At 37.8% G+C, this 26,087-nt stretch overlaps 1 protein-coding gene across 1 annotated transcript in view; it reads left to right on the top strand.

Moving 5' to 3' along the window:
• LOC127437636 (low-density lipoprotein receptor-related protein 5-like) overlaps positions 1 to 26,087 on the top strand; it is a 101,151-nt gene that overhangs the window by 5,119 nt on the left and 69,945 nt on the right. Inside the window, exons 2-3 of the mRNA XM_051692676.1 lie at positions 17,385 to 17,585; positions 17,924 to 18,143. Coding sequence (XP_051548636.1) covers positions 17,385 to 17,585; positions 17,924 to 18,143 — 421 coding nt within the window. The remainder of the gene's footprint in view (positions 1 to 17,384; positions 17,586 to 17,923; positions 18,144 to 26,087) is intronic.

Raw genomic sequence — 26,087 nt, forward strand, 5'->3', positions numbered from 1 at the left:
ACATTATTTCAATATAAATGTTTAGCTTAAGAAAAACTTTATTGTAAACTAGTTTACTGGATAATGTGGCAGCAAAATTAACAGTAATTCCAGCCTAAGTGTTCAGTAGAAAATAAGGCAGTTTTTTAATTATTTTTTTCAGATCTCATTTTTGTTCAATTTAGTTGTAAGATATCAGTTCACTTGTCATTCACAGTTATTTTTTGGAACCCATTTGGAACCCATTCAACTTAAATAACCTATCATACAAATAGTTACTGCACAAGATCTACAACTCAAATTCAGCTGAAAGTCCCAAGGGTACATTCTGAATTTGGTAAAACTGCTTTTTCTTTTTATGCTCCTTGGGCACGGAATGAATTGCAAAATGTAATCAGTTTAGATATACTTCCTCCTTTGAGCACTTTTAAAGGTCTTTTGCAAACTATTTTAAAGGAAACTTGTAATTGTTTTTATTGATCTGATTGTATATATCGACTGTATGTTTTTGTTGTTGTTTTTTAAAAAAAATTTGTTATGTGTATTTGTAGTATTTGTTACCTTTTTAATTGTATTGTGAAACTTACATGTGCTGCCGACTTGACCAGGACTCCCTGGAAGAAGAGGTTGTATTATCTCAATGGGACATTCCTGGTTAAATAAAGGATATAATAATAATAATAATAATAATAATAATAATAATAATAATAATAATTTGTAAACAAATAATAATAATAATAAAATATTATTATATTATTATTATTGACTTTTAGAATTTTAAATACAACAGTAATATATTTCAGTTGTGCACTTTTAACTTTAAATCCCTCTGGCTTTTATTTTGACATTCTGAACTCTCCAGAACATCTTATATGTGTCTGTTTGTAGGCAAACTCACAGTAGTTTAATTAGCCTGTTATTAAAATTCTGGGAAAATATTCTAACTGCATATTATAAGTGAACCGAACTATTGAGCATCTGTATCTGAGATGTTGTTCGTGAGTAGCGCTCAAATATTGGGTGTGTTTGGGCTTGTTGGACCGATACCCAATCTGTCTAAAAATGTCAGTATCGGAGCCGATACCGATCCTGGTATCAGATCAGTGCATCCCTATATTTTATATGTTAGTAATTTTTTGGCATTCACTTCGATGCCACGATGCTAGCGTGTTCTGATTGGTTGCCTGGACGCTCCTATGCAGTTACTAAGGTGTTCTGAGTGGGTTGCTTAGGGTGTTTCTACATGGTTAATTTCACACCAAAGACAAATAAGCCCAGCTCCAAGTCTCTATGATATTCTGGTGCCTGATAATGGATTGGGATCCTCATTTAGTCAGCACATTTACTAGGGCTGGGAATTGCCACAGACCTCCTGATTCGATATTACAACAATATTTCCTAGCCGATTCTATATGTATTGCGATTCTTTAAGTATTGCGATTTGACGTTTTGATTTAAAATCTAAATAAATATGATAAAAATCTATTGAAGAACAGTTGTGTCTGAAATGACAATTGTTTCACTCTGTATTATATAATTTACAGGTAAAAGGCAGGAACGTGCAAAACTACCAATTTAAAACTATCAGTTGACCAGTCAGTGTTGTCTGAGCTAGACAACTAGTTAGTGCAAAGGAATTGTATAGAAAATGTATAAAGCTGCATTATGTCCATTTGTATTCAACAAATTAATATATACAATATATCATTTCAACATCAAACTAATTTTGTTATTTTGAAATATACAGTAAAATATAACCATAGACTATTACTATTATAATGATAATTTTGCAACATACAAAGAGTAAACTTGTTCAAGAAGGATTTCTGGGGCTGTACTGAATTATGACACACATTCACCTGTAGTTTCAATGTTGTTGCATGTTATTTGCATATGCATACTGAGATAGTCTGAGAGCCTACGCTGCATTCTCATAGACTCTACAGGGCTCAATGCTAAGAATTTTTTCTACTGCCAACATTTCACTGCCCCAACATAAAAATGATAAATAGCTGTTTTTACCATCATGGCTTTAAAAATGTGTCCGAAGATAAATATTTTTTACATATATTATGTTTTTAAGGCAATGTCCCACAAAATTGAATCACATTTATAATTTGCAAGATATGATTTATGCCTTATGTAATCCCATATAAGCACTTTACAGATATAAATTCATAAATACATCATATTAACCTCCATTGAGGTTAATGCCATCCTGCCATTTACACATTAGTTTTTAAGTGAAGAGTTCTGTGGAGGAGATGATGTGTTTTCGGTCACCCGTTTAGTCATGCTGTCTTGCAGCTTTTGGCCATGTGTAGTGTATTCACACACAGGATCAGAGATTTAATCACTGAGTTAAAGATGTGATTATTGTCTGAATGTAATAAACATATGAATCCCTGAGAAGAGACTTGCTACCAAATCGGTTGTGACATGTAATATACATTAGGGAAATATTAGGCCTAATCTGTGAATTAACAATGTGTACCGTATATAACATGAAATCAGACAACATTAAGACCAACACAGACTGATGCACAAAGCACGTAACAAAAATACCTGTACGGTCCAGAAATGAGAAATGTAACTGGTGTTTCATGAGGATGATATGAAGTAGACTGTTTTGAATATTCATCTTCACCCTGCAGCTGAACAGCTCTGATAATAATAGCCTAATAGCCATAGTGATCTTGCTTCTTTTCATATCAAACGCTATTATTATGTCGAATTAATGTTTACGTTTTGAAACAAGCCTAATTAAATCTATACTTACATTTTGGACATTGAGCTGCTTGTGATTTCCAGACACGTGTATAACTGGGGTTTAACAAAGTTTATTACATCTCATCCGGTGCTTCATCTCTAAAGGCGAACTAATGAGAGAAAATGTGCTTGTTTTTTTACGGTGGGATTAAAACTAGCGCTCTGTTCCTTTACGAGAGCACATGCATGTTAAACAGTCTATGCTGCACGGAGAGAGATGATGATGATGAGACATATGTTCGGAAAGACATGGATTTTCAGTCCTATAGAAAGAAACTGTTGATTTCTTGTGTTGCAATGTGTGGATTACTGCTTTTCACCAACATGTAAAAACGAAAAATGTGGGGATTTCACGCACTGTGAACACGGAATGTGCGGGGATACTTAAAATGTTGCGTAAGACATGCAATCCCACTACGAAATTCATTAAGTGGGGTTTTTTCCCTTCTATTTTCTACACATTGGTAATAGCTGCTGCTAAGACACTTGGAGAAGAGCGAGGACAGTACTAGGAGAGTACACTCGGTGTCTGCACACGACTGTGCCTTGGCGCGTCCAGTATATTATGTGCTTGCGCATCTTTGCGAGCTAAATAGAATCGTGCTTGCTCGTCGGTTAGAATACTTCGTTCGCTCAGTGTAATTTTTGTGCTCTCTCACTTGTTGTTTTCTTGCATTAATGTTATAAATGCAGCACTGGCCCGATCGGGAAAGTGACAGTTCTAGCAACTGGTCCGAATCTCTCTCTCACTGGCCCCGGGCCATCGGGCAGTCCTTATTGTCGAGCCCTGCTCTATTCTTACAAACTGCTCACAGATGACTGACAGAGAAAAAAAGTGAGAACTCATCATTTGCGCATTCCATGAGACACGGTTGCGCTGCGCGCGTGGGTGCCAAAGCACGACTGAACTTCTGAACAAAAAAGCAAATCAGACACGCTCATCACTAGCATTTCTTTAATCTTTTCTTCAAAATATAATCAGTTGTGTTTCCTCAAGCACGCGTCTTTGTGTCTAGCGGCATTTCTTGTCGACAGTGGTGGGTAAATGTGCAAAATTACCTGCACTGTGCATGAATACACTGGCTGTTAGATTATACAATTGAAGTCACAAGTTTACATACACCTTAGCCAAATAAATGTAAACTAAGTTTCTCACAATTCCTGACATTTAATCTTAGAAAACAACATTCCATGTCTTAGGTCAGTTAGGATCACTACTTTATTTTGAGAATGTGAAATTTGAGAATAATAGTAGAGAGAATTATTTATTTCAGCTTTTATTTCTTTCATCACATTCCCAGTGGGTAAGAAGTTTACATACACTTTGTTAGTATTTGGTAGCACTGCCTTTAAATTGTTTAACTTGGGTCAAACATTTTGGGTAGCCTTCCACAAGCTTGTCACAATAAGTTGCTGGAATTTTGGCCCATTCCTCCAGACAGAACTGGTGTAACTGAGTCAGGTTTGTAGGCCTATTTGCTCACACACGCTTTTATTAGTTCTGCCCACAAATCAGATTGAGGTCAGGGCTTTGTGATGGCCACTCCAGTACCTTGAATTTGTTGTCCTTAAGCCATTTTGCCACAACTTTGGAGGTATGCTTGGTGTCATTGTCCATTTGGAAGACCCATTTGCGACTGAGCTTTAACTTCCTGGCTGATGTCTTGAGATTTTGCTTCAATATATCCACATAATTTTCCATTCTCATGATGCCATCTATTTTGTGAGGTGCACCAGTCCCTCCTGCAGCAAAGCACCCCCACAAGATGATGCTGCAACCTCCATGTTTCACGGTTGGGATGGTGTTCTTCGGCTTGCAAGCCTCACCCTTTTTCCTCCAAACATAACGATGGTCATTATGGCCAAACAGTTACATTTTTGTTTTGTTAGAACAGAGGACATTTCTCCAGAAAGTAAGATTTTTGTCCCCATGTGCATTTGCAAACTGTAGTCTAGCTTTTTTATGGTGGTTTTGGAGCAGTGGCTTCTTCCTTGCTGAGCATCGTTTCAGGTTATGTCAATATAGGACTCGTTTTACTGTAGATATAGATACTTTTCTACCTGCTTCCTCCAGCATCTTCACAAGGTCCTTTGCTGTTGTTCTGGGATTGATTTGCACCAAACTACATTTATCTCTAGGAGACAGAATGCATCTCCTTCCCGAGCGGAATGATGGCTGCGTGGTCCCATGGTGTTTATACTTGCGTACTATTGTTTGTACAGTTGAACGTGGTACCTTCAGGCATTTGGAAATTGCTCCCAAGTATGAACCAGACTTGTGAAGGTCCAAAATCTTTTTTCTGAGGTCTTTGCTGATTTCTTTTGATTTTTCCCATGATGTCAAACAAAGAGGCACTGAGTTTGAAGGTTGGCCTTAAAATACATCCACAGGTACACCTCCAATTCAGCACACCTCCTATCAGAAGCTAATTGACTAATTGTCTAAAGGCTTGACATAATTTTCTGGAATTTTAAGGCACAGTTAACTTAGTGTATGTAAACTTCTGACCCACTGGAATTGTGATATAGTCAATTAAAAGTGAAACAATCGGTCTGTAAACAATTGTTGGAAAAAATTACTTGTGTCATGCACAAAGTAGATGTCCTAAATGACTTGCCAAAACTATAGTTTGCTAATATGAAATCTGTGGAGTGGTTAAACAATTAGTTTGAATGACTTCCTAAGTGTATGTAAACTTCTGACTTCTAACTATAAATATTGCAGGAGTGTTAAATGTAGTTTACGGCAACCAACAGTTTAATAAGCCTTTTTACAGCTAAACTATTTAGTCAGAAAGAATCTGCAGAGTGACTTCTTACAAATATTCTCCACAACACCTCTCAAATAAACTTTTGGATTCTGCATAATAACAGGATCATTGATCACAGCAGAGGATTTTGATGTCCGACAGTGAACAAACGGCATTTTGATGGCTGTAGCAGCAGTGTATTAAAATTAAAAAGACAAAACGTCTCCAACAGAAAACCTGTTAGTGTGGAACTCTGCACAAATAAAGCTTCTTGTATTTATCTATTAATCATTGTAGCATTAAGATAAACATGTATTTTGTTTATTAAATAAAAAATAGATTTTTAATCAGGGAGACTATTTTAAAATAGTTTGGCTCAAGAATCGCGATTTGTAACGTCAGGCACACAGATTTCTGCCCATTACCCCGATTTCGTGTTGCATGTAAACACCTTCATTTGCGCTCTTACTAGGGATGTGCATGAGTACTCAACTAATCGAGTAATCGTTCTGCACCAGCTAGTCGAATATTAAAAACACTACTCGAATATCGTAAACTGATTTTCCTTTCCGCATTTGCTTGCCGTGAACAACGCTGAATTACACTGTACTTTCTCTCACCAAATCTCACAGTTACAACTGAGTCCACAGGGGGCGCTGTAGATGTGTATGTTGTCGAGGTATTGTCGAGAGCGCATTTTATAAAAAGCCAACTTTTACCTCTTGTTTTTTTTATATAACATGAAATGTAAAGATGTGATAGCTTTTATGTAGACTCGGAGTTTATGTATGTACATTAACCTAACGCTGTCAGTATTGTTTATCTAAGCTCCGGGTGAGTGCAAATGTTTTTTACTGTTATTTTTACATTTATTCATGTATATCAATTTTTATTAACGCATATTGTTCATTTCATTTTTTTTTTTTCCATAAGGAAATCATAGTTTGTTGAAGTTATCTTATTTTGACAGTTCTTGGTAAAGTTTTGAATAAAACAAAATAGGCCTATACTTTTCAGGTATGTGTCATACTTATTATTTTTAATACACAAGCAATCAAGTACTTGTTTTTTGTGGATTAGAGTTCTCAACTTCAAAATTGCTGGAAAATGCCCATCCCTAGTTCCTAAAGGCTTTTCCAACATGCTCAAGTGTTGTGCGCATGCCTTTACAAGTTTTGACGTCTTAAACGGAGAATAATCTGATGATTTCAAATGTCATGTAAACACAGTTTTCTTACATTGTTTGTTTATTTTGAATAAATGTAAATACGCTTAATGTCTAAGAGTTTTTTTTTTGACCATTTTATCTTCTGAGGAAGTCTGATCACTTAAGGCTAGGGTGCACTTGGTTTTGCCGCGTGCTGTTACGCCTTGAGCGCTCTAGCCATTCAAAGTATACACTTTTGACCACTAGCCTTTACAAAAGCATTTGACACATGCACTGAAACTGGTTTCTAATACTCTTAACTCATTTAATGGCAGGCGCATGTGCCAACAATGTCCAAAAGAGGCAGACTGTACGCATGTCTTGATGCATGATGAATTTGCATAGGAAAACCTATAATTTGGCCTTTAGAAAAGTAATACTGTATTACATCTCTTCTCAACAATTTGGGGCATTATTCATGTCCATACCACAAAGGGCAGAGGATGAGTTACACACCAAAGTTTAATACTTATGGTTAGGAGTTTGTTCATTCAAATCCCTAAACTTATTTGAGCAAAAGTAATAGTAATGCTTACCTTGGCATTTTCTGTCTATGATATTTCACTCAGATGCTCTTTTGTAGTTCAGGAATTCACTTAAACTCTTATACTTAAGACTTAGAATAAATAACACGAGTTAATAAAAAAACTTAGGCTAGTAGTTTGCTTTGTGAATTATGGGATATCTCTTGGAGAAACTAGCTGATAAGAAGTGTTCTACCGCAATAAGAAAGAATAGACCTGCATCTCCATTTCTAGAATGATTTGAGTCTGTCTCTGTCTTTGATGTTGTTGGAAAGCTGAAAGAAAGGAGTGAAAGAGGTGGACAAAGCAATAGCGTGATTGAGGGAACAATCTGTGGGCCAGGCGAAGCAACAACGGGGTATTATTGTTTGATGTGTGAGGTCTGTTGTTGCTTTTCCACAGCATGTGTACTTCACGCCTTTGTCACTGTTTAGTAGTCAGAGTACCGTGTTTGTATGAAGTGTATACACAGTGTAAATCATGCTAATGTTGGGTTTATACTTGCCAAGTAATTATAGGACATTTCCTGTTGACTTAAAAGAAAAAGGTTCCAGTTTTTGATAACTAAGGAAAGTGACGTCCATAGAAGCTCATAAACGTCTGTAAAGGTGTTGTGAATTAGCCTCATTTTGATACTTTTATTATATTTTTCAGTGCTTTTTAAAGCTGCCCACCCAGTCACATTCAAGGCATTGACACAGTCTTTAATAGCTACATGACCTACAGTAGAGAGCTTAATTGATAAAATCTTACTTTCCAAATTGCTGTATGTGACTACTAAACGATATGCGTGTGTGTTTTCTTAGAAGGAACTCGCTTATTTTAAAAGTACTTGACACGTTAAACGAAGCATCAGGCATAAATCTCCTCTCTTCAGTTCCTTTTAAGTTTCTCTCTCATTCAGACTTGTCCATCAGTATTTAGCTTATTTTATGTTCTGTTTTTTCTAAAACTGTTCATTTTAACTTGTTTTTTTTAATTTTCTGAGGAAGATGTGAGTGGTGCTTGGCTGTGCACAACTACAAGCCATGCCGCAATGCTAGGGTGTTGTGGATGGTGCTATGTGATTGCTAAAGGCCCAGGCATACTCACAGAGAAGTTTTTCTTCACTCTGAGCCAGAAAGAAGTTCGAGACAACTAAGCACCGGCATACTGTTTGCTAACATTCAGACATTGGCCACACTGCTGGGAGAGTGATTTAGAGGAGCATTTACAGTAAAACATTAAAGCTACACCATGTAACTTTTGGCCCTTTAGCAGTTACAAAATAAAACTGCATGCGTCTTGCGGAAGAACATTATTTTGGTTGTGGTTCGGCTCTGCTCCTCTGCGCGGATGAATGTGGTTCGAGGCACCAGTGTACACATGGATACAGTACATCTTATCAGAGCAAATGGACAAATAAATAATAAAAGAAAAGACGGATATCCGAAAACATGTCATTTGAGCAGATAAGCGCCATATCTTATGCTGTTGTTTTGACTTATTGGAAACATTGATGTTTTGAAATAAATGACGTTACAAAAGATAGGCAACATTTGTTAACATTAGACACAATGATTACTAGTCTGATAAGTTCTAGGGATGCACTGATCCGATACCGATCGATACTGAAGCTTTTAGATGGATCGGGTATCGGTCCGACGAGCCCGATCCAAATCTGTTACTGTGTGTTAGTCATGTTCGTTACTGTCAAGCTCCAAAAATGACATAAAAGAACCATAAAAACACCATTAAAGCAGTTCATATGACTCGTGCATTTTATTCAAAGCCACTTGAAGACGTGCGATAGCTCTGTGAATCACAAATGGCTGTGTTTAATAAGTAAATATATAGTATGTGCAGCACCAGCGCGTTAGTGAATGGTGCTGCTCTGTTGACACAAACTCACGTGCAGGCTGGTGATGCACTCGCGGCTATTTTTAGCCTTCACAGCGGTGTGCAATATTTGAGCGCTACTCAAGAACAGCATCTCAGATGTAGATGCTTAATAGTTCGGTTCACTTTTAATATGAATTTAGAACGGCACCGGAGGTGCATTTTACCAGAATTCGAATAAGAAGCTAATTAAACTACTGTGAACTTGCCTACAAACAGACACATACAGGACTTCCTGGAGAGTTTAGAATGTCAAAATAAAAGCATGAGGGTTTAAAAAGTGCATAATTTAAATATATTACTGTTGTATTTAAAATTCAAAATAAAAGTCAATAATAATAATATTAATAACAATTTATTATTATTATTATTATTATTGTCATCATTAGTATTTGTTTACAGTTTATAACAATATTTAAGTTGAATGGGTTCCAAAAAATAACTGTGTGAATGAAAAGTGGACTGATGTCTTACAACTAAATTGAACAAAAAAGAGATCTGAATCCTTCAACGTCCAGATGCATGTTGAAACATAAAAAAAAAAAAATTTTTTTTAAAAAAGGCAAAAATAAAACACTGGTTTCTTTTCTACTGAAGACTTGAAGAATGGAATTACTGTTAATTTTGCTGCTACATTAACCAGTATACTAGTTAATAATAAAGTGTTTCTTAATAAGCTATACATTTATAATGAAATAATGTGTAGTTAGAGGTTTTTGTTCTTTACATATTAAAGAGTACTCCCGATTAGTTCCACGCAATAATGTAAAGATATTCTAAACTGATTATGCAAAAATACAACACTGGTATCGGCTTGGGATCGGTATCGGCCGATACTGAGATTTCCGATATCTGAATCGGATCGGAAGAGAAAAAGTGGTATCGGTGCATCCCTAATAAGGTCAAACGTTGTAAAGTTTTTATAACTGCAGAATATTCTGGCCATATAGACTACGGTAGTAACTAATTTATAGATTGTCATTATACCAACCAGTGGTCAATATCATTTCAAGACTTGGCAAGCCTAGGACTAAAGGATTTGTTTATATATATTATTGCCTTATAAAGAAAAATACACACATGTGCTAGCAAGTGAAAAGATCTTCACCGATTACAGTATAATTATTGTATTTCAATACAGATATGTGTGTGTGTGATTACATAACTATACATAAACCATATCAATAAAATATCTTACCTGTTGAGTAAGAAAAAAGTCATCTCTAGGCTGCTTTTAAGTCCTTTCAGATCTCTGAGTTGTACACATCTGAAAAGCCAAGCTGATGTTGATTCAGGTTTTATTATGGACTCTGTCACTTTATCTTTTTGCTTGTAGACTCTGCTCTGTTCAGGGTTTCTTTGTTTTTACAACTAGCAATTCTCTGGAGGTTTGCTGTTTTGAATGATCCATGGTAATTTTTTCTCGTTTGTTGTTACAACAAACTTTCAGCTTCAGCTACTCCCACACACACGCTACTGAACCGGATCTTATTTTCTCTGTGTATGGATATGATGTCAACACGCATGGGCGAATGACGTATGTATGCAATTTCCCACGAAATCCGTCCCGACAGCTCTAAAATATTTATAATATAATATAATTATTATATGTTTATCAAAGTGTATTTGGGTAAAGACATAGTTTGGATGATGGATTTTTGTTGCACTCTCTCATTAATAACAATTGTTATTTTTTAACAAAAAAAAAAAGTTACAAAGTGTAGCTTTAACTAATACAACATTAATATGTTTTACAACTGATTTCATGCCTAATTCTGAGTAGAATTCATATGTATGTACACCGATCATCCACTATATTAAAACCACCTGCCTAATATTGTGTAGGTCCCCCTCGTGGCGCCAAAAAAGCACTAACCCGCATCTCAGAATAGCATTCTGAGATGCTATTCTTCTCACCACAATTGTACAGAGCGGTTATCTGAGTTACCGTAGACTTTGTCAGTTCGAACCAGTCCAGCCGGACAGACTGGAAGGGGGTGGGTGCCCAGAGAAAGACAGCGGAGACAGCACACGAAAGTGAAAGCCGTCGGGGCTGCGCACGTTGATGAAAAAAATGTCTTTATGTAAACGATCGTACAGATTTAGGTCATTTTGTACCAGCATGCTAATAGCTCCGGTGTGTTCATGTTGACTGACCTTAATTGACTGAATGGGAATTAGCTCTTGGCCTCAAAGTAGGTGAAGCTCCATGTCACCCCTCACAATGACCTGGACCATTGGCAGTAAGAAGGTGTTTAGCAGCCAGTGCAAAGTTTTTCTGAAATTTTGCCCTTGCAGGCTGTTATGAAGTACAGAAACAAACTTGAAAACACCTTTGTTTTGTCCAGATATTGTTCTAAATGATGTCACACCTGTTCGATCTTCAATTTCGATTTCAAGTCAAAAAGCTGACCCCCAGCGGTCCCTAGATAGGGCTTGGGTGTAGGGTGCGTTACATGATGCGGAAAACATGGATGGAATCATGGAATCCAGTCATAAAAACGGAATTACTATAAAACGCAGAATGTCATGGAATTTGAAATATTTTGTGAAAAAAATGAACGTATTGATGCGCAATTAATCAAATTAAAATTGTGACATGTCCTAGGGATGCACAATATATCAGCGGCCAATAATAGTTTATTGGCCGATAACCAGGAAAATCGATAATTTACGGTTGTTTTGGGTCTGGTTTTAATTTTTGGTCATCTGCTATAAGTAACGACATGCTATTTCCGTATTATGTCTATGTTTCATGAGGCAATAAACAAAAATGTGACAAAACATGCATGTAGTTTACTTGGCGGCAATCATTTTCGCTTATTAATTCATGAAACATAAACAATGTTGGAAATAGCACATTGTTACTTACAGCACTGCAACTAAAACAAGCTCATACACAACCTGACGCAGTGGATAGATCTTAAAATATTTCTCACAGAGTGAAGAGATTGCTAAAAACACTAGTTTGTGAGTGAAACGAATGTGCTTGTTGTATTTTACGAGTTGAGACTTTTCTAACGTTATGACTCGTGACTATTCGATTTGTTTGATGTTATATATACCCATTATAATTGTTGTGTTCACATTTTATATGTTATACAGTAGTGGTCGACCGATATGGGTTTTAAATGCCCTATGCCAATATCCAGAGAGCAGGGTGGCCGACAGGCCGATACAGTGCCGATATATAACACAATTTAATATAGTAAATAACATAAACATAAAATTGCTAAAAAAAAATAAATAAAAAAAAAAACAGCTCTTATTTAGCACTAAATTTACGCAATTTCACACAAAACTTTGTAAAAAAGAATCTAAAAAATATAGTTGTATTTGTAAATATATTGTATTTTAAATGGAAGATTGCAGTTTCTTCTGATTTCTGTTTAGTCATCAAAGTTTTGTAATATATTTGCACATGAAGAAATTGTTAATATATTAAGAAGAAAGAAATAACAGTACACACAGTAGACCAGCAACCATGGATGGCATGTCCACGTTAGCAATCGCATTTACTCACAAAATATTGAATCAAACCAATTGTACATACAGTGTATAGTGAATAAGACATTTACTTATAATATTACCTTGAAGTTGCACCAGAGACTATTTAGCAGAGACAGGCCACTTCTATTAAAATGAATGGGAGAAATTAGAATGCCAACTGCAGTCAACGGCTGAAGGAAGTCCCACCTTACAGGTAAAAGAACCAATCACCTTTTAGATACAGACATCGCCTGTCAGTCAACTTGAGAACGCGCATACGCATTAGTTCTAAAAGCTGGGAAAATTGCATTTTTTAGCGTAATCTGATGTAAAGAAGCAGTGATTTTACTGCTGATTTGAAATATGTTCTTTGATCGTAACCTTGACCAACCGTTTTGGAGATTTCAGTCTTTCCCCATTCAAGTAGATAAGAGCTGCACTGTATCTGTACTCATGCGCTCGTGCAGATCCAGCGAGCAGCAGCAATCTCCTGACAGTTTAAACAGCCTGCATCGCCTGCTTGGGTTGTGACCACTGACCATCATGATTTGTGAATCAGAGGAACTTTTGATCCTGATCCTGAAGTTTTGATTCTGGCTGATAGAATCTGTGCTTTAGAGGAAGATATTAGATGAGCGCTCGATGAGAAGAAAACACTGGATTTTCGTGAGGTTTGTGAATTGCATCTGTTTAAACGAGATATCTGCATATTTGCAAACGGTATATAGTAGAAGTTTTATCGAGATTTGCTTTTTGTCATTAGAAAAGAAAGTTAAAATTGACAGGGAACTGCTGAGGAGAGGCTGATAGAATACATGTTTTGGAGGAAAAAAAAAATGAGCGCTCCACAGGATGCTGGATCTGCTCAAGTTGTGAGGTTGGTTTATTACATCTGTTTAAACGAGATATGTACATATTAGCAGACGGTATATATGATATTACTTTTATTGATATTTGCATTTATATCATTAGACAAGACAGTTAAAAGTTACAGGGAACTGTTGAGGAGAGAGAGGGAGAATGAAACAGGTGAGCACTTTAACATTATGAGCTCAAACGCGTCTGCCGCAGCTCTGATATGCGGACCATTTAAATTACACTGTGTTGCACACTGGTCTATTATTGTAGTAACACGATGCACATAACAACAAAACGAACCATGACTGGCTGTTTATATGTCTCTGTCGCTTCACATGCAAGATTTTCGGTGCCCTCAAGAAAAAAAATGGCCAAACAGGTAAATTTATCAGCTGATGCCGTTAATTAAAAAAGTCAGAATAACGGCCGATTTATCAGCCTCTGCGATATATCGGTCGAGCACTGGCATACAGTGCAACTGATATTTATGAGCACTGTAATAAGCATCTGTGAATAAGACGCACATGAGCACAATGCACACACACTTAACACACAGAAATCACCGGTGTACTCTCAGTTTGGCTGCTAGCATAAATATTACACCATGTATACAGAGATTAGGGGTTATATTGTTTGTTTTGTTATTTAGTGTGTGTTACATGCTGTTTATCGCCTCATTTTGGTTAAAAGCATTATTACAGTTGTTAGTAGTTCATTAGTCACTCTATGTGAGCGAGTTCATAAGGATTTATGTAAACACTCATATAAATCGGGCACCATATAATTTATGCAAGTGTCTTGTCATTGTGTCTATGTTATTTAGGCACATTTCTGGTTCGTTACATCCGCCAAACCATAAATAGCAGCAAGTCCAAATTCCAGGCTTTTGAATGACACCTATTTTTCAAATGAGAAGCTTTTAATGAATTAATTAGCATGTTAAAAAATTATCGGTTATCGGTATCGGCCCAGCAATACCATATCGGTGCATCCCTAATGTGTCCTAGTGTGATTATTAAAACAGAAAATACTGAGACTTTAATTACATTTTAAAACATAGAATAAAGATCTTAAGTATATGCAATATTAACAGTGATGTGATGTTTAACTTAGCAAACATTCACGGCATGTGCGAAAAGCTTTAAGGAAATTTTGGATCCAACGCAAAGCAAAAGGCCTTATTACATTATCCCAGTTAGCCAGTGAATTAATAAAATGAAAGCCACAGCGACACCGGCAAAAGCAGAAATGATTTTAAATGTGTCGGAAAAACCAGCAAGGAGACTGTCTGAACATTGTTTTTTTAATTTATAGAGAGAAATGCACATTAGGGTTGTGCTGACAGACAATGATCTTGGGGATCGACGATGGTCAGTGTGATCGCCAATAGCTGATGGCTTTGATGATGTCAAGATGATATTTGGATATTTTCCCATTAATGTATTAATTATTATTATTATTATTATTAGGCTATTATTATTATCAAATTAATATTACAAATAATTTGCCCGTAGAGACACAGCTTGAAGAAACACTATTATATTATTAAGAACAGATGACAGCCGTCTATGCACATGTATGACACGCTGTTTGTACAGAGGCGTGCAGTCTTGTGGAACACACGCATGTAAAAGGTTCTCACTCTGTTTCTGTCTTCTGATTTTTTTTGTTTTTTTTTTTGTTGCAAGAACAGTATCGTCTATGAGTGCTTCAAATGACCTCAGACATTTCAGCTCAGGAGATGTCTGAACAAATGTATTCACATATATGATGTATTTTCCTGGACAGCGAAATACCCCACTGGTAGAGAATGCATGGATGAAGTAGGTTAGTTTCTAAAGAGATGTTGCCCTTCACAACTGTTGTAAAGCCATCTTTCAAAAAGTTGAACAACATACATTTTAATTCCACTTAATTTTTTTCCAGTTTCATTTGAATTTTTAGTTAAAATAAATAAAAAATAAAGTTCAAAGTTTGAAATCAAGGTGTCTTGCTTTATTGTGTAGGCTTAACCCTAACCCTGCTTAACGAAATTACCCCATAGTACCACCTAGCGTCCAACCAGCGGTAATGACGGTGTTCGTTGGATTCCTGTGTAGTTTTTTTTTTTCTGCGACCAACCGACCAATCAAAACTTGGTCGACCAAGACTCTTCTCATCGAGTAATGTTTGGTGGACTATTAGAAGGGCAGCCCTATTCCCTACTAGTCCAACTTTTTCCATTGAGGATCTCTAATAGACACTTACAAGCCAGTTTTTCTTCCTGGTGGATACTGATAAAACAACCCTCAAGCCTAAAATCACTGCGGTGTTTACTTTCAGATAACACCAAATCACATCTCATGCTCTGTTTAGTCTCATAAAACTGCTTTCTTAGTGGATACCAGTCTGGGCTGAATCATGTAATGGAAAATGCCACTTTAGGAGGACCGTTGAAATTTCACCTTCACAGCTTGCGTTTGATTAGTAGTGTTTGCTACGGCAAGCATCTCTATTGCGATTGCTCATGCTTTGGGTTGGGGATTTGAACAAACCCTTTAAATACTTATTCTGAGATTTCCATTCCAAATGTTAAATATATTAATAAAATCACAGTTGTGGACTTAAACATCAGTTCTGCAGCAGGAACCTGCAGTTGCTTGTCGATGGTGACATGGTCCTTAGCAAAGCGGCATGCTGGTAAACCACAACAAGCGCCTCAGCACTCTCACCATAGTCATTGTGTCAGCCTTGTGTCTGCCTCTGATGACATCATATGATGTCTACCCCCCCAGGCAGTTATTGACTGTGATGTGAGTGGCACTTGCTGGCACATGCGGATAGGTGCGTGGTGCCAAATGGCGGTCCCCGTGGAGATGTCTGGGTGCCAAAACGAAGAGCAGACATTTCCGTTGTTTTCTCCGCCATTCATTCTCTAGAGAGCTTACATGTGCCTCTCATTTAGCGTGATGAGTTCATGATAAACACTGATTATTTAGAGCCCACGAGCCTGGATTGCAGCAGACAGATGGTATTCCTAAATGACTTGACAGGGCAAGGTTCATTGGAACAGTAATACAGAGTTATATAACAATGTTTTGCATCTTCCTGACTATTCAAAAGTCTGGTACTAGGACTAGGACTGGGATTTATTGATTATTCACCAAAAAATTGCAATGATTTTGCTGTGGATAGACTGTAATGTTGTTTTTCACAACAGTATGTATTGTTACATTGGTGCAAATTAAAATTATTAGATTAGAATTCTTTCTTGTGTTTTTATTTATTTATTTATTTTTATCCCCTTTTCTTCCAATTTGGAATGCCCAATTCCCACTACTTAGTAGGTCCTCGTGGTGGCGCAGTTACTCACCTCAATCCGGGAGGCAGAGTACAAGTCTCAGTTGCCTCCGCTTCTGAAACTGTCAATCTGCACATCTTATCACGTGGCTCGTCGTGCATGACACTGCGGAGACTCCGCATGTGGAGGCTCATGCTACTATCAGCGATCCATGCACAACTTACCACGTGCCCCATTGAGAGCGAGAGCCACTAATCGTTACCATGAGGAGGTTACCCCATGTGACTCTACCCTCCCTAGCAACCGGGCCAATTTGGTTGCTTAGGAGACCTGGCTGGAGTCACTTAGCACGCCCTGGATTCGAACTCGTAATTCCAGGGGTGGTAGTCAGCGTCAATACCCAGGCCCCTCTTGTGTTTGTTTAATAAAAACAGTGTGGGAAACATTCCTTGATTATTTCAAACTACTGTATTTCACATTTTAAATCTACAACGTTTGTTGAAATGATGGTTCCTCTGAATGGAAAAAATCACTCAAAGCCATTTCAGAGCAAATGCTTACATTTTGAGATATATATTTTGAATATCATCAAAAGGCTTTTTTCTTTTCTGAACTTTTCTAATGGTTGTCCTTGAAATGGTCATTGCCAGGTTCTCCCTTGCTGCTCTTTGCAAACCGGCGAGATGTCCGACTGGTGGATGCAGAGGCAGGCCGGTCAGAGTCCGCCGTGGTCATCAGTGATCTGGAGGACGCTGCAGCGGTTGACTTCCTTTTCTCAGAGGGACTGATATTCTGGACGGATGTCAGTGAAGAGGCCATTAAACAGGCCTACTACAACCACTCTTCTATCTGTAAGATCAATGTTTTATTTGTAGACTAAGAATTATCATATGGGTAAAGAATTTACTTTAATGGGCTATCAAGTTTCTGATGTATTTTAAAATAGATCTTTTAATAGTGTAAACAACTAGTTAAATAATGGCTTGTTTTGGGTGACCTGTTCCTTTAAACACTTTTAGAAGTCTAATCAGACAAATAATTTGATTCAAGTATGATTCATTTTTGCTGATGGTATCCTTTTAATAGCACAGCAAAAATCTTATATCATTATCTGGAGGCAGAGTAAACATTTGAGGAATGCTTCAACTGATAATACTGTTTTGGAACTGAATGGATGCTTGTCTTTCAGCTATGAAGGACACCACACTTGGCAAAGGGCAGACAGTGGTGATATCAGGTCTGGATTCCCCTGATGGTTTGGCCTGCGACTGGCTCGGCCGCAAACTCTACTGGACCGACTCCGAGACAAACCGCATTGAAGTGGCCAACCTGGATGGTACCTCTCGCAAGGTGCTCTTCTGGCAAGATCTTGACCAACCAAGGGCGATTGCACTCAACCCTGCCCTTAGGTAAGACCCTGATTTAGTGGTTCCCATTTATTGCATACTGTGAAAATGCTCTCACACAAGATTCACAGCAGATTCACAGGTGCATGGATATTTCTTACTTTGGTTCTTTTGTTGATGAATCCAGATTACTGTAAGTGATGGAGTGTATGCCCGCAGTTATTAATTATCAAAATATACATGCCCAAAATCCATATAAGGGCTTTCCGCACAACCTCTCCTGGACAGTCATCAGTCACTCTCTGTAAACGTATCCATATGCTCTCTAAAGATGCGATAAATGAGCCCCATGCATAGTGGCCTAGACTACATGCGATCGGCTTCATTTTTATGCAGAACTTATCTGTAACACACATAATTTTTGTTACTCTGAAATAAGTAAGACTTATAGTAGGGTAACTTATCAAGGCCATGTCCTCACTAACATGTTTTCAGTTGAAAACGTATAGATTCTGCTATGCTTATGCCTCTCATCCATATTGGATCAGCGTTTTCCAATGACAACTTTGGAAAGCAATGACATTAGGAAACGGAAAACATTTTCAAATGACAATGTATTGGTAAGGCCTCCAGGAATCTGTGATTTGTGATACATTCTTGTGGTTTGAGTTGGTTCTAAATGTTGTTTTAAATGTAGAAAAAAATGTAAGTGCAAACTTATTGCTGAATCATGATTTTGGTGTGAAAAAGTTCCCAAACCATTTTTACCAGATGTAGACCGATATATCGGTTTTACAGATTAATCTGTGCCGATAGTTGCTTTTTGGAATTAATGTCTATCTGCAAAAATCTATGCTGATAATTAATTTTTTTTAAATTATTTTTAATATTCCTCCTTGTTCCTCTGTGGCCTGTACTGCATTGGTTCTACAGTATAACAGTGGCCTCTTGAGTTGAAATATTGGAATTTTGGTTGAACAATAAACTGTATCTGGGATTTTATTCATTTTGGACTGCTGTAGCCTCTGTGTCTATGCCCGTCATAGTAAGGAAAGACTTAGAAAATATTTTAGCATTCTATATATCATTTTTAAAAACTATGGGCCGTTTAATCGGTTATCTGCCTTTTCCACCACCTTAGTTATCAGTATCGGTAATATTCACTATCAGTCAACCTCTAATTTTTACGCACAAATAGTGTGGAAGCATGGTTCGTGAATGAGACCCAATATCTCTTCCTCTCTCACGTTCTCTCACTTCCTCCTCTCTTCCACGTTTTCCCCATCTCCCATTCATTGGGTGGTCTTAGCATGCGTCCATTCACCCTTGACCCCCAGTGTTCATTAATGCATGGCCTGGTTGTTTATTTATAGGCCAGTAGAACTCCCCCCTTAAAGGGAGATTGGGATGCAACATAGCATTCAGTTGAGGGCTGTTTCCTGTTGTTCTGTGGTGTACAGATTCTGCTTGATTCCTCTGGTGTACCTCAAGGCAGTGTATTAGGCCCGAAGGCAAGGATTCAACTTTGCTGGCAAGTTGGCATGTTTGTATGCAACATGTAACTTGAGTTCTGAGAGATCTTCTCTCACTTGCGTTACTTAAGCCCTGGCTTAGCCTGTACGCATATACTTGGCTTGAAACTTGTTGGGTAATGCGAGTCACTCTCTGTGTCTATGCCCACTTAGGACTACTTTATAGTCGGAAGATTTTGAGGAATTTTTTTTGTGTAGTTTAAAGACACTGTAAAATGGCTTTGCAAGTGCTGTTTTCTTTCCGGTGTATTTCCTGTTGAAACAAGAAGTTTGTGTGGGACATATGAAAGCACTTGTCCATTTTTTTAAAGAGCCATTGGGCTTTAGTTAAAGTCACAGCTGGGACCATGATTCTGCTTGCTGTTGCTAGTTGGAGGCTGGTGGTGTTGGGGGTGGGGACAATTTCATTGTAGAGAGCACTTGAGTGGAGAAAAAATTTTATATGGCCCCATGAACAAGATGTGTCTTTAATAGTTTTGGTCTGTTATCCCAACTATTATATAGAACTAAGGTGGTGGGAAAGGCTGATAACTGATTAATAGGCTGATAGCTTTTAAAACTGATACATTAACAAAATGATAAAACATTTCTTAGTCATGGGGCCTGGGTAGCTCAGTGGTAAAATATGCTGGCTACCACCCCTGGAGTTCGCTAGTTCGAATCCCAGGGCGTGCTGAGTGACTCCAGCCAGGTCTCCTAAGCAACCAAATTGGCCCTGTTGCTAGGGAGGGTAGAGTCACATGGGGTAACCTCCTCGTGGTCTCTATAATGTGATTCAATCTTGGTGGGGCGTGTGGTGAGTTGGGCACGGATGCCGCGGTGGGTGGCGTGAAGCCTCCACACGCGCTATGTCTCTGTGGCAATGCGCTTAACAAGCCACGTGATAAGATGCGCGGGTTGATGGTCTCAGAAGCGGAGGCAGCTGAGATTCGTCCTCCACCACCCGGATTGAGGCGAATCACTACACGACCATGAGGATTTAAAAAGCGCACTGGGAGCACACGGCATTCCAAATTGGGTGAAAAAAGGAAAAAAAAAACATTTCTTAGTCATTCCTTACTATGATGGGCACAAATAGAGGCTACAAGAGTCCAAAATGAATAAAATGCCAGATGAAATGTATTTTTCAACCATAAACAAGCCCGAAGCACACACACAATTCTTGGCATGTCCTCGCTTCAATTTAGAACACTTGATTATCTATTCAAAATAACAAACTATGCATTAAAGTTAGGATAAAAATATGGAAGAATATTGTCAATGGTGAAAAACTTAAATACAGTGAGGTGTCAGTGATTGTTTTTATTTCACCTCTAGCGGCAAGCCGTTCTAACTGTAGAATCCTCCAGCGCTTACCACAGAGGAACAAAATGAATAAAAATAAAAGCCCAATAAACTATCGACATAGATTTTGTCACGTGACAGGTAGTTCCAAAAAGCAACTTTCGGTACCAATTAATCGGTGAAACCGATATATCAGTCATATGAATATATAGTAATTTTATCAACTTTTAGGAGCACCCTAGCATGCAGATGGCCTCTAAGCCAACAGATATGGACTAAAAGCCACAAAAGTCCTCAATCTCAATTTCATGGGGTCTATAAAAAACCTTAATGCACTGCTGCTGAACTGTGCTTTTCACATTTTATCAGCCGCCTAGCTCTACGCACAAGGGTTTTAGCTTACTCTGTATTTATGGGACTCCAGAGCTAGGACATGTTTTGCAGAATGCATTTCACATTGTACGGTGTAAGATGAAGACATTAAAAATGGAGCCAGACACTTTTCCTGGCTTTTCGCCTAAAGAAACACAAGCATGCCACTTGTGTTTTTCAAAACATTAGCTACCTGTTTCCTGAATTTTGTAACTTTGCATTTTTGGGGAATTTGTTGGGGTAAGAGACCCCTTTTTCAACTCAAAGATCACATTATGCTGCAATTGAAAAATTGGAGGTTAATGTGTGGCATTTTCAAGAAGACCCAAAATGAAATTTCTATCATCACTTATCCACCCTGTTGTTCCAAACCTGACCGACTGACTTTTTTCCTTGGAACACAAAAGGAGATGTGAGGCAGAATGTTTTTCTTCAGTATTTTTATTTTATGGTGAGTTACTCCTTTAAAAAGTGAAGTGTGCTTTTATTTTCCTGTATTTTCACCGCCTGAAAGCTTTGAGTTAAGATTTACCGTGGAGATCCAAGACCTCTATCGGGGCCCCTGCTTCAGATCAGAGAAAGGGGAGGCCCTGCTTTTTACAAACCCCTGAGAGTGAGAGCAATTGCATGCAGGGGCTCCTGAATTATGTTTGTCTGTTCTCAAGACACGTTCATTGTTTTCACATTCTTGAAAAGAGAGTTGGGAGGAGTGAAAAGATTAATTACCATCAGATGAAAAGAACGTCTGTTTTTTTATTTATTGCCTTGTTAAGTTTGCTGACCCTGCTTGAATTTTAAAGTATGACCCAAAAAACAATGTTTTTATTGCCAGATACACACGGCACATCCAAATATCTGACAGACATGTTTTATTTGGAGTTATATAGTGCTGATGTACCTGGTATTTAAAGTCTGGAGACGTTCTGATGCCTTCTGTAGACATTCCAACAACTCCACTTTTGACCGTAGATGCATTGGGTGGCTCCAGTTTCAAGCCCATGTTGATATTCTCAGTTGCAAGGCCAAGTGACAGGTTTATGTCTGCGTATAACACAGACAAAATTGCAACAAACTACTGACAGATACCAGCGCTGGTTCTGTTTGTCTTCATTGCCGTCTTTAGATGATAGTGTTTCTTTAATGTGATATCTGGTTTTGGTAGCATCTGCAAAGCAGTTTCATTTATTTACTTGTGCTGTCAAGCCACTCTGTCTCCTGAACTACTTCCTAGATGGACAAAATTTTACTCTTGCAAAACAGATTGAGTGATTTCAACAGAGAGTGAAGAAACAAGTCAAGTTTATATTTTCATACTACACCATTAAGCTGACTTATAACTAGGCCCACACAGAGGGGGTATTTACTAAGAATGAATTGCACCCAGTATATGCCTTGGTTATTTGCATGCACTGTCTGCACAGGTTTAGCGTCTGATTCACTAAAGGAATTATGCAGATCAGGCACGGCGCAAACGCACATGTGCAATTTCGATCTTGTGGGTCGATTGTGAGCGCTATATAGTGGAGGATATAGCAGGCCTGCTTTCATCTGGTGGTAATGGCGTAATGTAAATTGCGCTGGGCATTTTTTGTGAATGAAGCGCAATCTATAATAAGCCTAATTTACATAGAAAGGAGGCATGTTTGAGCAGAAAGGAAAGACAGTGACTCAATTTAAATACACAAGATGCAGAGCAATTTCAGCACTGATTGCGCCTGATTAATCTAGATTGCAGGTGGTTAGTGAATATGATGCAGGATTTTACGCTGTAACACCACGCATAAAAGGGGCTTAACTGTTTATTCGCCCCGAATCTGCAATGTTTTTTTTTTTTTTTTTTTCATATTATTTGTGCTGATTGTGGATAAAAATTTATTTAAATTTGGTATAAAGAAATACTTTAAATTGTGCTGCCTGAGGGTGCTACATTCCCATTAGCTGGATTAATATGCACATTTTGGGTTGTTGTTTAAAAAATAATGGATAGAAACACTGAGATGAAATAAAATAAAATCTCCAAAATGAACACAAAAAACTTACTAGCTCACTTATGGTGGACACTAAAGGTTGACCAAAAGTGGATATTGCCGATAACTAAGGTTGTAGAAAAGGCCGATAACCGATTAATCGGCCAATAGTTTTTAAAACTGATTTATAGAATTTACAGAATGTAAAAAAAAAAATTATAAGTCTTTCCTTACTATGACTATGTACTATGACTACAGACATTGAGGCTACAAAAGTCCAAAATAAATAAAAGCCCAGCAGTTTATTGTGCAACTGAAGTCCCAATAATATCCAGAAAAATTAAGATTCTTTTGAAATGACGGAGACTTGGCTCAGTTACAATCCTCTATATTTAAGTACATTTAAGTACATTCACTAGATTAAAACTATTGGGAACTATAGAAAATGCAACTGTGAGCACCGATTAATTGGTAAAACCAATATATTGGTCTACCTCTAGTATGATTTAATTATTTAATAAGAAGACATGCGCATAAACTACAGTAGAAACGCATTTATAAATTCCTATAGAATTTATACAGGAATACAGATACAAAAAATCTAATTGCTTTGCATCCCAAATGTTGCTCTGTTCATTCTGAAATACAGGAGCTAAAGCTTGTCATCAAAATAATTGGCTACAAATAAAAAAAAGTAGACTTTTTATGCAGTGGCATTCCCAGAAAGTATTGAATTTTGCTGATAGATTGCTTAATTTGGACCTTATGTATATCTTAAAGCTGAAGTCACAATCTGTTAAAGTTGCATGAACCTGTTTGTCTCTAAATAATTTTTTTCCAACTGTTCAAACTGTCTTTGAAGCGTGACAGAGCTATTATCCTTATAACGGTCGTCTGTTGCTGTCCAGTTTTAATTTCTACACAGCCAAACTATTGTTCTTCCATCTCTTTTTTTCTGACAGCCTCCATGCAGTGGCGTAATGCTAAGGTTCCTAATTGTGAAAAATGCAACCCAAGCGTTGAAACCACAGGCAGGCTAATAGGAAGCATCTCAGGGGAGGAAGGGGTGGTTGGGTTTTCATGCTTGGTCTCCTTGCTGGCATGAGGTTTGATAAGTGTTTCCGTTGGCGCCACGCTCTGTGTTGTAGCTTGTGCCCTACAAGTAATCACGCCTTCACCAAGTGACTGCTTCCCTTTTTGCGTTTCTGCTGCTTGTCAAGTGTCTTTTTTTATTTCTTTTTTTCTTCCCCCAATTTCTCTCTAATTCTCTCATTGCTCATTGGCTGATAGATGTGCTGTGATTTGGTTTGCTCTTTGTAGTGTTAATTAAGTAACTGGATATTTTATTTTTTTTTAGCTTTTGTAATTACAATTTTTTATTAAATCTTATAATAACAAGAAACACACACACACACACACTATATATATATATATATATATATATATATATATATATATATATATATATATATATATATATACACACACATACATATACACACACATACATATACACACACATACATATACACACATACTAATCATACTCACTTAAAAACTATACTACAATACTCTCTCCACACCCCACCCGAGAGCCCCCCAAAAATTCCAAATACCTGCCCCATTTCTGGACAAACAAATCTAAATCACCCCGTCTTCCCAATGACACCTCCTCATAAGCCGCTACCCTCCCTATCTCCGTGAACCACTTCGGATATGGGGGCGCACCAGCTGACCTCCAACCCCTCAAAATAACCTGCCTGGCGATCATCACACAGGTCAGGACCCAGTTCTCAATATGGCCATCCCCCACATCGATCATCGCCCAGAACACAAAATCTGGGGCAAAACGAAACCCAAGTGCCCACCATGTCGCACACAAAATTCTGAACGTTCGACCAGAATTTCTGGATCTTGACACACCACCAAAAAACATGTGACATGTCTCCATCCTCCGATTGGCATCTCCAGCAGGTGGGTGTGTCTTTAAGACCAAGCCTATACAGTCTATAGGGGGTCCAATAAAATCTATGCAAAATTTTGAATTTTGCCTCTCAAGATGCAGATTTAACGTTTTTAAAAATCTTAGCCCACACTCCTACCTCCAATGCCAAGTTGAATTCTTTCTCCCATACTCTCTTGAGAGAAGTTAAGGCTCTGTCCCCCAGACTCTCAATTAACAGGTAGTAGTACACTGATGCCTCATAACCTTTTCCAAAAGCCACAATCACCTCTCCCAAAACATCTGCCTCCTTAGGGGGTTGTGTGCTACTCCCAAAAATAGTACAAAGCAGGTGGCGCATTTGTAAATACCTATAAAACTGAGGTCTGGGGATCCCAAAATGTTGGACCAAGTTTTCAAATGATCTCAACACTCCACTTTCATATAGGTCACCGATTGTAGCAACCCCCCTCACAATCCACTCTGGCCAGCAGAAAGGGGACTTGCCAATACACAATCTTGGGTTCAGCCATATGCTTGAGGCAACATTTAAATAAGTGTCCAATTTAAACAATCTGGACACTTTAGTCCATACCGAGTGTAATGCGAAATAACGGGGTGTAACTTAACTTTTCCGATTAGTTTGATAGAGATGCTTTGTAATGGCGAAATAGGGGCAAGAACTGCCTGTTCAATAACAAACCAGGGAGGGGCTCTCTCAGGTGGAAGTGACCAATGAACCAAATGTCTGAGACTGAATGCAGAGTAATAAAACAATATCTTGGGTAGGCCTAGCCCACCTTTGTCTATCGGCCTATGTAACTTATTAAAATGCAATCTGGGACGTTTACCATTCAAAATGAAGGACTTCGCTATGCTATCAAATTGCTTGAAATAAGAGAGGGGGACA

Source organism: Myxocyprinus asiaticus, chromosome 48, assembly GCF_019703515.2.
Source record: "Myxocyprinus asiaticus isolate MX2 ecotype Aquarium Trade chromosome 48, UBuf_Myxa_2, whole genome shotgun sequence".
NCBI classification, from domain to species: Eukaryota; Metazoa; Chordata; class Actinopteri; order Cypriniformes; family Catostomidae; genus Myxocyprinus; species Myxocyprinus asiaticus.